This window comes from Eumetopias jubatus, unplaced genomic scaffold (assembly GCF_037043125.1).
Source record: "Eumetopias jubatus isolate StellerSeaLion01/CBP00866 unplaced genomic scaffold, mEumJub1_p1.0 scaffold_2, whole genome shotgun sequence".
Lineage (NCBI taxonomy): Eukaryota > Metazoa > Chordata > Mammalia > Carnivora > Otariidae > Eumetopias > Eumetopias jubatus.
The window spans coordinates 44,410,333-44,426,118 of record NW_028274808.1 but is presented as its reverse complement, the minus strand read 5'-3'; the positions used below and the strand labels follow the sequence as shown (position 1 = coordinate 44,426,118).

General features: G+C 59.7%; 1 protein-coding gene across 1 annotated transcript in view; it reads left to right on the top strand.

Annotated features, from left to right (window-relative positions):
* Positions 1–15,667, top strand: part of BIN3 (bridging integrator 3) — a 43,371-nt gene extending 27,704 nt beyond the window's left edge. Inside the window, exons 3-9 of the mRNA XM_028114356.2 lie at positions 1,262–1,302; positions 1,710–1,771; positions 5,325–5,461; positions 5,963–6,003; positions 11,519–11,660; positions 11,861–11,995; positions 14,778–15,667. Coding sequence (XP_027970157.1) covers positions 1,262–1,302; positions 1,710–1,771; positions 5,325–5,461; positions 5,963–6,003; positions 11,519–11,660; positions 11,861–11,995; positions 14,778–14,924 — 705 coding nt within the window. The 3' untranslated portion in view covers positions 14,925–15,667. The remainder of the gene's footprint in view (positions 1–1,261; positions 1,303–1,709; positions 1,772–5,324; positions 5,462–5,962; positions 6,004–11,518; positions 11,661–11,860; positions 11,996–14,777) is intronic.
* The last annotated feature ends 119 nt before the right edge of the window (positions 15,668–15,786 follow it).

The window sequence follows — 15,786 nt, the reverse complement described above, 5'->3', positions numbered from 1 at the left end:
GCACCATGACGGAAGGGTGTACTGGTGAAGAACAGTGGGGCCTTGACACTTTGCAGTTTCGCGTTCCATGAGCTTCCGCTGGCCTGTCAGGAGAGTAAGAATCGGGGTTCAGGGCTCTCACTGGCAAGAGTCTTGGGGAGCAGCCAAGAAGGCACCTTTCTTAGGTCATGACCTTAATTCATCAGCAAATACCTTTTTCCCCTTTCTCGGAATGCTTGTTAAGAGCCCAGGCCTTGGAGCCAGGCCATCCGTGTCCCCATCCCAGCTCTGCCACTCACTGGTGGCGTGATCTTGCGCGGTTGGCTTCACCTCTGGCCGAGGGAGCTCCTGAGTACAGGGAGGGCCATTCGTACACCTACCTCCTCCAGTTGTGGAAGCACGTGGTGAGCACCCCGCGAGCGTGAGCTGGTTTTCCTAGAGCACCTCAGCCCAGAGGCTCAGCAAGCCGCCCAGGGAGCTGGTCCTGCCTGTGTGGAAGGGAAGGAGGAGAGGCCTCCGTCCCCTCCTTGTGGCTCTCAGATGTCCTACACCTCACAGGCCACTCTCCTAAGAGACCATTGCCAGGGCCCCGGTTGATGGATGGGGACATTCAGGCACTAGACGTGCAAGTAGCTTGCTTGACCTCACCTGACGTGTAGGCGGCAGAGTTGGGATCAGGACTCACACCCATACGATGTAAATTTTGCTGGCATTGGGGAAACCTGATAACTTAGGAAGAATTTTAAGAGAGCCTTGCCTGAGTCAGTAGTAACAGTATTTGCGCTCAGTACCTCACAGCACACAGAGCGGAGACAGGGGCTGTCTTGACCCACCCCGAACCACCTCAAACTTCACAGGTGGTAGGCCCCGTGAGGAAACCAGGGCCTGGAGTGGGAGGGGACCCGCCTGCTTCCCCGCTGGGCTGCTTGAGTCTCAGTCACATTCTGAGCACCTCACCTGCCACACGTTGGGAGGGGCGGGGGAGGAGAGGGAACACAGCCGGGCGCCTGGCTCCCTGTGGTGGAAGAACAGAGCCACAATCCGCTGCTACTTGCCTGGCTGGCTCGTCTGGGAGGGGAGTCTTTTGCCCTAAATCAAACACTTAATTAATTTGGGAACACAGGGTTACTGTGTCGTTAACGATCTGCAGGTGCTTGTATGGACTGGACGGGGTGGTTCTCCACAGCCCGGGGGAGGGTGTGCGGGGAGTTTCAGTAGGCTGGCAGATTTTTTCCAACGTGTTGTCATTTCTCCGATGATTGAGTTATCTCTTTGGTTACAGGTGGAGAGAGATTTTGAGAGGGAGTATGGAAAACTCCAGCAGTGAGTGTTGAACCCCAGGAGGACGGCGGTTGGTGGGGAGAAGGGCAGGAACCTCCCTCCAGGGCTCAGTTCCCACACTGCCCCATCCGGCACGGCCAGCAGCAGGCCACTCCTCTGTCCTGCCACAGCCTGGGAGCCGAGGGCAGCTCGGTTCACAGCCTGCCAGAAATTCTTCCCCAGCTGACGGCTGTGTGAGAGTCGTTAACTCATAGCCTTTGGGGGCTTGGCCTCATGCAGAGCTGCAGGTGGCCCTCCCGTCAGTGGGACAAATCTCCGCAGCCCTGGGGCCCCTTCTCCTGGCAGGCCATCCAGAGCGTCAGGTTGGGCTTAACTCAGGTAGATGGGCAGGAAGGGGGCCGGCGCAAGCTGGTGGTGCCAGGTGCCCAGGCCCTGCCCCTGCCTTGCAGGCTGGAGGAGCAGACCAGGAGGCTGCAGAAGGACATGAAGAAGAGCACCGATGCTGACCTGGGTAGGTGGCATATCTCCGAGCCACGCCTGGCCCGGGGGGCAACGGTGGCCCTCCGGCACGTCCGGGCTGCCTCCCGTGGTCTGTGCACAGAGCCACACGCCACCACGCATCCAGAGGACGCCCGTGGGTCTGAACATGACTGCCCCGGCGTCTCCAGACGGTGTGTGCGGCGGGCCAAGGGTCTGATTTCGGAGCCCATCTATTGTTTGTTTTTTGGGTAGCTCCAGGTTACCTGGGTGGCATCTTTATCGTTCGCCACGGCCTTTCTAGTACAGGAGAGGCTGTGACAGCGGCGCCTGGGTGGCTCAGTCGGTGAAGCGGCTGCCTTCAGCTCAGGTCATGATCCCGGGGTCCTGGGATCGAGCCCCGCATCTGGCTCCCTGCTCCGCAGAGAGCCTGCTTCTCCCTCTCCCTCTGTCTGCCGCTCTGCCTACTTGTGCTCTCGCTCTCTCTCAAATAAATAAATAAAATCCTTGAAAAAGGAGAGGCTGTGACCTACTGCTTCCTTTCCTGAGTGCCTCTCCAGACGACCGTATGGTCCGAGCACAGGTGAAGGGAAGGTGTTGTCATAGTAAGCAGCTTTGGAAGCAGAACGTCAGGGAGCCACAAAGAGGAAAGCATGGTTTTCCAATAAAGAAAGCAGGATAAACAGGGGAGCCCTGGAGCCCGGAGTCAGGAGCGGAGTCTGGGCAGAGAAGGCCCTCCTGAAACAGCGGCGCTCCAGCCTTGCCCAAGTCTTGCGCCCCACAGTTGGTGCATAAGAGTCCCTGGAAGGCTCACTCCCAGGCAGTACTGCTGCAGCTGGTCGGAGGACCCCAGTTTGAGAACTGCTGCTCCAGACAGTTCAGGGGAATCCAATTTCCTGATCTCAGAATCTCCTCAGCTGCCTGAACAAGATCTAAAAATCCCGTCCCGTGTGCTCAAACAAGATCGTCTGCACGTGACGGTCTTTGTTGACCCTTACATCCTGAGGTTGCATCGGGGCTCCAGAGACCCATGTGGCGTCCAAGACCCCCGCTCTCTTTAAGGTTCAAAGACCACCAGCCTCCCAGTTTACACTGGGCTGGCCATACCCTCCCAGTCCCTGAGAGAGGGGGTTCGGCGGTGCTCACAGAGGCTGCTGAGGATTCCCGGGGGGAGGGGGGTAATTCCACGCTCTTAATCGACTTCAGATGGTTCAGATGGTTCGAAAAAAGACGGAGACAAAGGCATGAAATGTGAAGGCTTTAGAAAAGAAAAGGAAAATTGGGAGGAAAGTCTTGTCCCCATCCTGACTTTTCAGGGTTTTTTCCTCAAATATTAAAAAAAAAAAATTAGTGGAAGAAATCTTTCAAACACGTTTCCAGTTTTGTCCAAGTTTTTATCCTTTCGCTATACTGTCTGAGATCATCTCATAATCCAGGCAAGTTACACACGATGTTCGCTCCTAAGCCTGCAAAGTCACTTCACAGCTTTGAAAGAGGGTTTTTTGCTCCATTGCTTCAACATTTCTGGGAGGTTTACGTTTCTGGGCTTCTCCCCTATTTTGCCTGTTTGCTGGGTGAGGGCAGCAAGCTCCCAGATTCGAGAGAAAGCCAGGACAGGGCTCTGGGTGGGCCGGTCATCCACCAGAGTGAGGAGGGGCCCCCGGGTGGGCTTCTGTTTCTCCCCTTCCGCACGGCGGGCTGGGGCTGGGCTGAGGGCGGCTCCCTCCTCGGATACAGTGGGCGGCAAGACCACATCTGTCACGAACTGGAGTGGCCCTTATTTCATCGATGCAGAGACGTTTTTTCACATTTAATAACATCTCTGAAATCAAGACACTGTAGCACTTGATAGTGTTTAGTTGGCATTTTTGTCCTTTCTTGATGGTTTGTGCGGTAACGATGTGTCTTGCAGTTGCTAGCATCTTAAATTCATGGCATAAAATAGTAAGAAATACACTCAGAAACTTGTTTTCCCCCGAGACCCTGAAACTGGCACAGAGAGCATGGAGCAGGCCGGCCCTTCTCTGGCCTCTCTTCCTGCCCCTCTAGAATTTTTCTTTACAAATAATGGAGACCTGAAAACTTGTATGGGACCAAGAACTCCAGAGTGGCCGATAGAGCTCCCTCCTGCCTCGGAGCTGCCCTGTGATTTTCAGGCTCCCCATACGTCAAGCAGGGTATCAGAACACGTGAACAAGGCTACAGCAGGGCGGTGGTCTCCGTCCGTGGGGAAATGACCTTGGACAGCATAAGCAGACACATGGGCAGAGCCCGTGGGGCCTGCCCACAGTGTCTCCAGGCCGGATCACTGGGAGAGCAGAAGGCAGGTGCCCAGAGAGGCTGGGCCTGGCTCAGCACTTGCGGCTGTCTGACCTTGAAGGAGTTATAAGCTCTTCTGAGCTTCACCTGCCTCATCTGGAAAGTGGAGCCAAAATACACTACCCCAGACATCTCCTGGGTTGTTGGAGCCCTGAATAAAACGGCAGCGGGGACAGGTAGGGATGGGAACCTGTTGGCAGCTTTGGAGTTCTTGGTCTGGTACAGGTTTTTAAGTCTCCGTTGCTGGTAAACACACGTCTAGAGCGGCAAGGGGGCAGGGAAAGGGCCATGCTTGCTCCGTAGGGCCCGTGCCCCCATTCTGCAGGTATTGTCTGTGGCAGGGTTGAATAGTGGCAGCAGAAACCATGAGGCCCCAAAAGCCTAACCTCTTGATTTCTAGCCCTGTATGGTATGTTTGCCAGCCCTGGTATGGAACGCTGTTACTCTTGTCCGTGAGGGAGTCCCAAACCGAGCTCACCTCCAAACCACCTGGAAACCTTTTTTTTTTTTTTTTAAAGATTTTATTTGAGAGAGAGCCAGAGAGCACAAGCAGGGGGAAGGGCAGAGGGAGAAGCAGACTCGCCGCTGAGCAGGGAGCCCAATGCGGGACTCGATCCTGGGACTCCAGGATCATGCATGACCTGAGCTGAAGGCAGTCGCTCAACCGAGCCACCCAGGCACCCGAGAGTTTGTTGTTGTTTTTTTTTAAGATTTTATTTATTTGAGAGAGAGAGCAAGAGAGCACAAGCAGGGAGAGGGGTAGAGGGAGAGGGAGAAGCAGACTCCTCGCTGAGCAGGGCAGGGAGCCCGATGTGGGGCTCGATCCCAGGACCCCGGGATCATGACCTGAGCCGAAGGCAGACGCTTCACCCAACTGAGCCACCCAGGCGCCCCAAGAGTTTCTTTAAAATGCACGTTCCTGGATTCCAGACTTACTGAATTAGAGTCTGTAGAGCTAGAAATAAGTATTTTTTTACAGCTTCCCACCAAAATGATTCTGTTAAAATCTAGAGTTCAGAAAATTAAGTCATTGCAAAAGGTAAAGCTACTCAAAAGAATTACCCAGAGCAGCATCAGGTGGTCAGGAACAAACACTGTACAGTAAGGACTCGTGACTCATTGGCTCCGTGGTACTTGGATGCTTTTCTGGTCTGTGGCCGGGGTGGAGGTCAGGGTACGGCCCCTGGACTGAAGGAGGATGGGGGTCCTGACAACAAGACCTTGAAGCCTGTCCCATCCTAGGCTCACTGAGCCTTGACCTCTTACAGCCATGTCCAAATCTGCCGTGAAGATATCCTTGGACTTGCTCTCCAATCCCCTCTGCGAGCAAGACCAGGACTTCCTGAACATGGTGACAGCTCTGGACACGGCCATGAAGCGGATGGATGCCTTCAACCAGGAAAAGGTAAGTGGGGGTCTTGCTCTCCCCCTTCTCACGGCTTCTGTGTGGGTGGAGGGCCTTCACGGAGTCCTTAACGGGGCTCAGTCCTCGGCCACCTTCAAGCCCTCTGAGGCCTGAGTGTTGCAAGCCCTGGGAGCTCTTTTCCTGGCCCTGCCCGGGCCCTGGTTGCTTCCCGTGGCCCGCTCACTGTGAGACCACGAGGGAGACGGGGCAGCTCTGCACGCCCGCGGCTCCTCCCCCTTGCTGTCGTCGTCGTCCACCCGGCCTCCGCCCGGAGCAGGGCAGCCAGCGCTGACTCGGAACCAGAACGATACTCCCTGTTGCCCTCAGGCATCTCGCTCCAGTGGCAGAGTTAGGGGTGCCCCACCTCGCCTCGCCCCTGCCCGGGGCTCTCAGCAGAGCCCCGAGGCCGCCTTTCCCTTCTCAGGAACCTGGAGCCTCCCGTTTGAGGAAGAGTCTGACTTCCCCTCAGTGTTGATGTCATTGGGTTTTTTCTTTTAACAGGTGAACCAGATTCAAAAGACCGTGATTGAACCCTTAAAAAAGTGAGTAAAGGTCATGTGGGGACCACAGGCCTCAGGGACCTGGGCTCGGGGCACGTATGGGAAAGGCACTTGGCCACCAGATGACATCACTAGCAGCCTGGCTCCAGACGCACGCGGGGCTGACCCACAACTCAGCAGGGACGCTAGCCACGTGACCCGGGGCCCTCGGGCTGAGACCTGCGGTGGCCCCAGAGTGCGCGCCTGGCCCGGGCACCCTCGGTGACCACGAGGCGCTCTGATTTGCCGCCGCAGACGGCCTTCGCTCGGGCGGTCACTTGGCCCGTTTCCCCTTTGTTCCTGACCGGCAAGCGGAGGGCCCGGAGCTTGCCGAATTAGGCGAGCAGAGCTCTTGGCCGGCCCTCCGCCGGGGCTGCGCAAGGCCTCTCATCTCCCCGCCGCACTGAGAGAGCGGCTGCCTGCAGCGCTGGGCTCTTGAAACGTGGGGGTGGCCGCACATGGGGAAGGGCGCGGCAGCGAGGTGCTGCCTGGGAAGGCCCCCAACTCGTGACCTGTCAGGGTCAGAAATTCTTCTGTGAGACTCATTTTCTCTCAGGCAGGCCCTGGGCAGTGATCAGACGGGCCTACTCCGAGTCCCCAGGGAGGCGGGGGACAAGCAGGAGCGGTGCCTTGAAGCTCCCGATCACTTCATCTTCTTCCCTGGCCTCTCCCAAGCGGACTCTGACCTAGAAAGGCTCCCGGCCCAGCCCGGCAGCTGCACTGTATTACCTCTTCTGTGGTGGTCCCCGGCAGCTGCCTCACCAGGCCTGAGTAACGAGGCTCCGCTAATCACCATTAGGCCTGGATCGGGGCCCGAGCGGAGATGAAGAGAGCAGGTTCTGGTCCTCCAGCCCCTGGCGGTGGGGTGATGGGGCTCTTCACTCCCTGTTCAGGTCCAAGGAGGGGGAAGGGGGTGAGGGAAAGCTCTTTCTAAGCCAGGGCTGTCTGGAGGCTCGGCCTCAGTGGGAAGGGATTTCTCCCTGCACCCTGCTCCTTCCCTGGGCCCTGGGTTGCAGGGTCCCATGAGGAGCTGGGTGCTGAGGAGGCTGCTGACTCGGGAGGGGAGTGTGTCAGCAGGAGTTCCATTGCTGGTGGCCTTCTGACTGGGTCTCCACAACCAAGGGCCGGGAACTGGGTGGAAAGGACCAGGGGCCACCACAGAGGCTGCCATGGACACCCACGGCTGGCAGAGCTAGGCAGGGGACACCAGCTCGGAGAACTAGGGGACTGACTCCGATCTCGATTTCACAACCAAGGAGGCAGCCTTGAAATCTGATGCCTAGCTTCTAGAGCCAAATGGAGAGAAATCCCGGCTGCTTCCCACCGCCCCAGCAGCCCACCACCTGCCAGGAAGGTGGGTGAGTGGCACAGGGGGCGGGCACCATGTCCGCAGCAGATCCGCTGACCTCTGCCTGAGCCCCCTGGGCCTGCCTGCCTGCCCGCCTGCCCCCCCCCCCCGAGCTGCCTTCTCCGTCCCAACGCCGACATGCCATCCCCCCCAACCACATAAAACCAGCACTGCGTGTTGCCGCCTCTTGCCAGGAGAGAGGCTCCCAGGGACCCCGGTACCGGAAACAGGAAACTGCAGCTTTCCTGTCCTCTGATGAAGAACATCGCCACATGGCCGCCCTGCCGCCCCCAGCCTCCCCCCACAGGGCTCGGCCTCTAACTGGGCTGTGTTCACATGGTCGGATGGGGATGCTTTCAATTTCCCTTTCCTGGTGGGTGGAAGATCCCGGCTGTGTGGGCACAGATTGAGGGATGGCAGGCATTCCCCACCAGGGCCGGCTGCTCCCAGCCTACCTCCCAGCCGGCCCCTTTCTCCCTCCCCCTTCCCCTCCTCCCTCTCTCTGCCTCCTCACCCCACCGCTCACCCAGTCGGGGGCAGTTTGGTTGAACCTTAGGACAGCCACCCGGGGAAGAGCTTCGGCGACAGTCTGGTGTCGGCCCAGCCCTGTTCTCCCTTCTCCGGAGGGTAGACACAACACGGATTTTAGGAGCTTGTGACCTAGTGCGGACGGATAATCCATAATCGCCGAGATGGTGCAGTGCAATGGAGTGGTGCAAGTGCTTGGCGGGCCAGCCTGCCCCCAGCCAGCCCACGACCCTGGCCAGGCCCCTGCTCCTCTGAATCGGTTTCCCCATCTGTAGAAAGGGAGGCCTGAACCCCACCCCTGCAATGGCTCAGCCCGCGCTCAGGAGGATGGGACAGAGGTGTCCATGGGCTGAAGCGGTGGGTTGAGCTGCCTGTGGAGGGTGGAGTCTGCTCTGGGGCCCTGGCCCAGGGACTTCCGTGTTCCCCATCACTAATTATGGGGGGGGAGTGGGAAACTGAGCAGAGGGGGTCCAACTTCCCAGCCTTGTTTCTTTGTGGCAGCCCAGTGAAAGTGTGGACTTCAGGCCTCAGGGAGAGCTGGGTCCCCCACCTTTCCTGGTCAGCTGAAGCCAGCAGGTACCTCTGTAGGATCCTGGGAGCAAGTCTGGGAGGCCCCAGGCACAGGGACCACCAGCTTGTGCCTGTCCCCACCTCCCTGCCCCCTTCCTCCCCGACCTGAAGCAGAGGATTCCTGCTTTTCCTGTGGTCAGCAGAGAGCACCGGACCCTCCGCACCCGGGGCCTGCTGCCGTACGAACTCCCGGCCTTGCACACCAGCGTAGTGCCCACACTGCCCAACGCGGGGAGCCGGCAGGGTCCCGTGTGTTGTGTCCACATAGTTAATGGGGAGGTGCGGCCTCAGTGGGGCAGTAACCGGAAGGAGGATTACAGAGCCCTGGGCCCCCAGTCTTTCATCAGCCACCTCAGATGCGCTGCCTGGTCTCCCTGCCCACCCTCAGTTTACCCTCTTTAAGAAGAGCATGACCCCTGCCTCTACCCCTAGGGATTCCCAAAGCCACCCAAGTGGTAAGTGACTCATGACCCATCTGCGGTGACCTAAGCCAGCTAAGCCTCCTGAGGCCTCTTGGTGTGCCTGAGGGGCACCATTGTGGGAGGCAGAAGTTACCATGGTGAATAAATGGTTTTCCTGGAGGTTCTGAGAGAGCCGGGGCCAGTTTGCACTGCAACCACTTCCTCCCCACAGGGGCCAGGTGGTCTCACTTCCAGAGGCTGAGGAGCATCCTCGAGGCACCCCCACTCTTACACTGCCTGTCCCCTGAGGTTGCCTGGCATCGCGTGGAAATCTGTAGTCCTGGCCCCGTGCCTTGCTCCCTCCTCGGCGCCCGGGACTTGGCCCTCGGGTGGGATTCCTGTGTCCTTGGTAAGCTGATCCAGTCCTTGCATTTAGTCAGCGTCTCTGGTGCCTTTGACCCAGGCCCTGGGAATCGACCCCAGGTGACAACTGAGGACGAGCGAAGAGACAAGTGCTGCTGGGGTCAGAGGGTATCCAGAACTGCTCGGCCAACCAGCGCGGTGGTCGCCCCGCTGGGCCCCTGTAGCGTGCCCCTCAGGCCGTGTCCACGCTGCTGCCCTCTTTCCCAATAGGAGAACACTCTCCACCTGCCACTTCCTGCCCCCTCCCCCCCCAGGCCACCAGCAGTGTGGACAGCAGAGGCCCAGGCCCTGGGGCCACCCTATCAGGTCACTTTTCTAATGAGAGAATGAGGGTGCCCAGCGGTGGCCCCTAGTCTGGCTGGGGTGAACGGGGAGGTGGTGGTGGCTTCTCAGGCCCCACGGCACCTGCTCCCTTGAGTCCCGTGCCTCCCAGCTGCTGGCCACACTCCTCCCAGGAAGGGAGAGGGGCTCGCCTAGCCACTGAGACCCGTCAGAGCCCCCACCAGAGGCACAAATGGCGAGGCCTGTCCCTGCGATGGTCTCAGTCCTTCAGACCCACCGTGGGGTGGGGGGACACCTTTGTCCTGGAGGTAGCCACTCCCCACACCCAGTTTGCACAGCACCGGGGAGACCCCTTCTGCGGGCACATCGGTCATTCAGTGTTGATTTGGTGACTGATTTGTCTAAGGGCATGTCTTACCCGCTTCTAGCCTTTCCGGTTAGGCAGTGAGCCCATTGGCGCACCCCGTCCGTCGGAGGGACTCATTTTAGTGCCCTTCTGGGGGTCTAAGACTTTCGTTCCACCAGACCCTGCTGCCTGCATCTGTAGCCTTGGCTGGCAAATTCAGTGCTTTGGTCAAATTTATATTCTGTGTTCTCTGGCAAAAAAAAAAAAAATATATATATATATATATATATATATTCATTAGTGTCATGGGCACTCTTGATTTGTTGAGGCTTTTAAAGCCCAAATTCACCTAACTAGAATTTTAAATAAAAATGGGAAAAGAAAGAAAGAAACCCGAAATCGTGGGCATGCTCCTTTGAGAGGCAAACTCGGAGAATCGTTCCTGATGTGGCTTCTAACCTCCCTAAACATCGCGCCGGGGCTGCTGGGCGCTCGTGGAGGGGAGGTCCCCACCGCGCGCTCCTGGCTCTTGAGTCGCCCCCTCTGCGCCTCGCAGCCCTGAATAACTACGCTGCCGCCGCCGCCGCCGCCACCACCACCACCACCACCACCACCACCGTGTACCTCGGTTGCGGGGCCAGATCTGCTCGGGCTGCTGGCGCCCCTGATTTGCAGGGTGGACACCTCCTGCCGCCTCCTGCAGGCTTTGCATTCAAGGAGGCTGGTCCGTCCCCTGCTGTCCAGAAAAACCTGCTTGCAGGTTTGCCTCTTGCCTTCTCCAACACTCATTAATCGAGGGAAGGCCAGCATCCCTACCTGGGATGTAGTCCTGCCCCGTGTCTATCTCAAGATGCCGTCACCTTTCCCAGTTAAGGATGACACTTGTCGCAAAGATGATGCCCACAGGGGCCAAAGTGTCCGCTGCCACTCTGTGAAGGGCGCGCTCCTCAGCCTTTCCCTGTGGTCCTTTGTAGTCGTGGTGGGGCAAGAAGATGCCCTTGAGCCGTTTTCCTCAAACATCTGCTTTGACGGTGTAGGCCTTTCAGTGGGAGAAGCAGAGGATTCCTGCTTTTCCTGTGGTCAGCTGATAGAAATACGCCAAGACTAGGTTCTGACTGCAGTTGTCACCCACTGGTGGCATCATGAGGTGGTGGGGAGGTGCCAGAGAACTGGGACACCTGAGCTCTCTGCTGGACGGTCACTACCTCATGATGACCTTGGACAAGTCGTGCCATCACTCTGGCCTCCGTTTCGTTCACTGTATGAAAGGAAGACGTTGGGCAGATCAGTCCGGGGGTCTCTGGCTCTGCCATGCTCTGTGCCGGGTCTCTCTCGTGGGCGGGGAAGCTGCAGTGGCCGCGTCAGGGGCTTCCTTGCCTTCCTGCCCCTGTGGCTCCTCTCGGGCCAGCAGGGTGACCCTGAGCCCTGCCTTCTTTCCCTCGGCCTTCCCGCAGATGGCACCCTCAGCCGCGGGAGCTCCGCCAGCGCCGGGGCCTCAGCTCTCCCCCTCGTGTGAGCGGGGAGGGGGGGGGGCAGCGCTGAGCAGGCCCTCGGGAGGTACGTCTGAATCGGCCCCGAGCTGCTAAGAACGGCCCGCACGCGCCTGGGCTGTGTCCGCAGGTTCGGCAGTGTCTTCCCGAGCCTCAACATGGCGGTGAAACGGAGGGAGCAGGCCCTGCAGGACTACCGGAGATTGCAGGCCAAGGTGGAGAAGTACGAGGAGAAGGAGAAGACCGGGCCCGTGCTGGCCAAACTCCACCAGGTACCAAGTGAAGGGAGAGGTGGGCGAGGACCACGGGCCCCACGGTGGCACGCGGCGAGGGCCTCCTTCACCTGGGGACCGACTCCAGGGCAGTGGGAGCAAGGCACAGATGCCACCACACTCCCGCCCCCACATCGTGCGCCCAGCATGGACGCCAGGGAGGCCAGCAAGGGCGCTGAGTCCAGCGTCTTGCCGCGCAGGCCCGGGAAGAGCTGCGGCCCGTGCGGGACGACTTCGAGGCCAAGAACAAGCAGCTCCTGGACGAGATGCCGCGCTTCTACCACAGCCGGCTCGACTACTTCCAGCCCAGCTTCGAGGCCCTGATCCGCGCCCAGGTGAGGCCACTCCCGCCCGGCCGGAAGCGGGGCGGGACTCCTGCTCCCCTGGGAGCCGCTCCCGGCTCCGTAGCACCTTCTGTGCCGCCACCCCCCCACCCCCCAGCTGGAAGGGTGCTCGGCCATTCGCCGCCAAGACAGCGGCGCCGCCACCCTGCCCCCGGCACAGCCTCCCAGACGCCCCACTCCGAGTGCCTGCTCCACTTTCTGTTTTGGCTCCTCCAGTGCTCTTCGGTTCATCCCAGCCCTGGGACGAGGGTCGTGTCTGTTGAAGGGCCTTCCCCCGACGTTTTCTCCCTCCTGGCCTCCTAGCACGCAGCAAGGAGAAAGCAGGCTGTGCTGTGAGCGCCTCCCTTTGGCGGGCAAGCTCCCGGCGCGCGGCGCTCCGGAGGCCCAGGCACAGAGGCCTGGGCGGGGGGGAGGCCCTTTGCCCAGGACCCCGTGCCCCTGCTTCCCCCACTCCAGTTACCCCTCTTCTTTAGGCGGGGTACTGCAGGGTGTCCTGACTTCTAGCCACCCTTGGCGGGGTCTCTGAACCCTGGGGAGAGCTGTGCTCCAGGCCCCTGTCTGGGTGTCCGGCCATGGTGCCCCTTTCGGATCAGCAAGCTGGCCTCAGGCTGGGTGTGGGTGGAGGTGCAGGAGTAGCCCCGGGGCCAGGCTGCTAGAGGGTGGGACACAGGCTAAGACCTTGTCTCCCACCCCTCAAGGCTGTAAGGACACCGACCGTACACCTGCGTATAGCTCCTGCCCTCCTCGCCCGCCATTCTTCAAGCGGTTAGCAGGGATTTTTCTCCCTATTTGTAAGAGAAAAGGGTAAGGTGCCAAAGCCAAGAGGTCTCCCCCACGTGGGACCCCCCAGCCCACGGCAGGTGCTCAGCATCCTGCCACCTTGCCCTCAGCTCCCCGGCGGGTAGCAAAGCTAAAGGCTCAGCCATCTCCAGCCCACTTCTGCTCTTGGCCTGGGCGTCTGGCGCCCTCCAGTGGACACATTCGTTCCTGGCACTCAACAGTCTCAGGCTCCTGAGGAATAGACGGATTCCTGCCTCCCCAGCCTACCATCTTTGGAGGACACCCAAACTCATGGGGCTACACACCTGGCCTCAGGAACCCAGAGCAGGAGTGATGGTGGAGCTGGAACTTGTTAGTGACCATGTCCTGGGTTGCTAGGGAAAAATGAGGCAGAACATGAACTTGCACAAGTGAGTGGGGGTTCCTGCACCTGCTCCCAGAGCATTGCCCCTGGAGGTGAGGGCTTCCTTCCAGCAGCTCAGCCTAGGCCGTGGAGGAATGTGTTTAAGTAGACCTGTGCCTTCCCTGTCCTGTGCCACCACCACCCCAGCCCCCTGCCTCCTCCATTCTGTTGTTCACGGGAGGAAGCTCCAGGGTGCCCAGAGGCACGAGGGACACCCTGTAACCAGGCAGCGGGGTGGCTGGGGGCTGTTTAACTGCCTCCTCAGCACCAGCCTCCCCCTCCCGAGGCTGTGGCTGCCATTAGTCAGTAGAGAAGTGAGCATTCCTAGTGACTCAGCCTGCGCAGTGCGGCTCTGGGGCAGGGAGTGGGGGGGAGGGCGGGCCAGCCCCCGCCTCCCGCACACTAGGCCAGGCCCCGCCCGCTCAGGTGACAGCAGCACTGACAGACCTTCACTTAGCTCCCCCTCAGCCCGGTGGAAATCCAGCTGTGGGAGTGTGGGAGACACTGCCTCCGAAGCAGCTGAGCCACGGCCCTGCCACCCAGCCTGCCGCTCGGCCTTGCCTTGCAGTAATAGCACTCCGGGGTCTGGAGTGGAAGCAGAGTCCCTTCTCCCCAGAGACGACTGAGAGCTGGAGATGACACGATTTAGGGGTCCAAAGAGTGCTTTGAGTAACGTGGATCAGTTTCATGGAAGTAGGTGTCTACTTTGGGTCATGAGCTGGAGACTTGAGGCAGAAGTGGCCCCTGGAAAAGGCACTGGGTCTGAGCAGCCCTCAGCCGTCTGAGAGTTGCTGGCGGGTCTCCCCCGTCCCTCAGCACGCCCGCACCCACCCTGCCGCAGGGCTCTCCTGTCACCCCTGATGCCTCCCCCCCACACAGACCTGCAGACGGGCCGCCCCTGCCTTCTGGGCCACACAGCTGAGGCGGTGCTGAGCAGGCTGTGCCATCCATTAACAGTGGGACAGGTCAGGAAGGAACAGAATGCTAGGGAGGGGTCACCTTCCTCACCTTTACTTCAAAGATCGACTCTCAGGGCTCCGGGGGCGGAGGGGGGGGGCGGCCACGCCCTCTTGCCTATGGCCGGAGCTCTCCGGCTTCTAGCTCCGCTAAAGCAGCCTCTAGTCTGTGCCTGACTCCCCGGCTTCCCCAGAACCTGCCAAGGGGCCTGCCAGTGCCCCCACCCCGGCCTTGGGCTGCGCTGTCCTCCACCTCCTGGCACCGGCCCCTCCGCCCCTCAGCTGCCTGGAGGGCTCGAGGGCAGAACCCCCTCCTCCACCTCACCAAGGCCCCGTCGCTTCCCTCCTCTGACTCACTGCCGTCCTGGCAGCAGCAGTGGATGTTCCTGAAGGGCCGGGGCGATGGCTTCAGTCTCCCTGCTTGCCATGCACTTTTCGGCAAGGGCAGCGATGGAGGGAAGAGGGGAAACCAGCCCCCTTTGCTCAGCCTGAGTGCTCCGCTTGAGGGTACAGCAGCGTACGGGCCTCTGGGACATTCTCTGGCCCCACCTGTCCTGTGTCTGGGGGGGGGGTGCAAGGCCGCGGGGGCCTGGTACCCCAGGAGCCTAGCACCTGCCGACCTCCTTCCCCGCAGGTTGGGTACTACTCTGAGATGCAGAAGATCTTTGGAGACCTGACCCAGCAGCTTGACCAGCCCGGCCACTCTGATGAGCAGCGCGAGAGGGAGAACGAGGCCAGACTGAGTGAGCTCAGAGCCCTCTCTATTGTGGCTGATGACTGAGTCCCCACCACCCTTTCGAAGACTCCTGGGACACAAGTCAACATCTTTGGTCTTTGCCCTTGTCAAGCTTAGGCTCAGGTGTCAGCCAGCAAAAGGCCCTCCCCTGAGAGAAGTATGGGGACAGCAGTGGCCCCTGCTCTACCTCACCAGCCCTCTGCAGTGAGCCTGGCACCAGGAGCCCCAAGCAGGCTGCTAGCTCCCCACCCACAGCAAGAGCCCAGACAGGTAAGCAGGGCAGAAAAACTCCAGGCACCTTCTCATTTCCAAAAGAACCGTCCAAAGGGCATCCTGGCCTAGGGCCTGAGCAAGCTTCCAGCCTTCAAAGGCAAAGGCTCTGTCTGCTCACCTGAGGTCTTAGCCTTGCTTGCGTGGTCGTGATCACATCTACCTCCAAAGACCTATCCTGGAGAGTCCACCCGCCCTCGCTGCCTTTCAGACTAAGGCCTTTTTTCTGAAGAGGCCCGAGACACCGCCATGAGGCAACAGAAGAGCTAGGGTTCCCCCAGCCCAGACAGACCCCTCACTCCAGCCTCCCAGCACGACAAAAACTGGCTTAGCCTATTTCTGTCCCTTAGGCCAAGCACAAAGCCCCAAGCCTTGTAGGTTCCCTAGGAAACCCGACTCCGCTCGTGTCCATAGGCTACCGACCGCACAAAATGTCACAGCCTGATTCACAGGCCTCAGAGCAAGAACCGGAGCATTTGGAATTTTATTTTTTCAAGTAAAGTTTTCAATAAAATCGACAGCTGTTACTGTGCTGTGACTGAGAGCGCCACCGTAGGTTTGTCAGGCTTGTGCGCCGCCCCCCCTTCCAGCTGGCCGCACCCCTGCGGCATTGCCTCTCTCGACCAGCAGGTGGCAG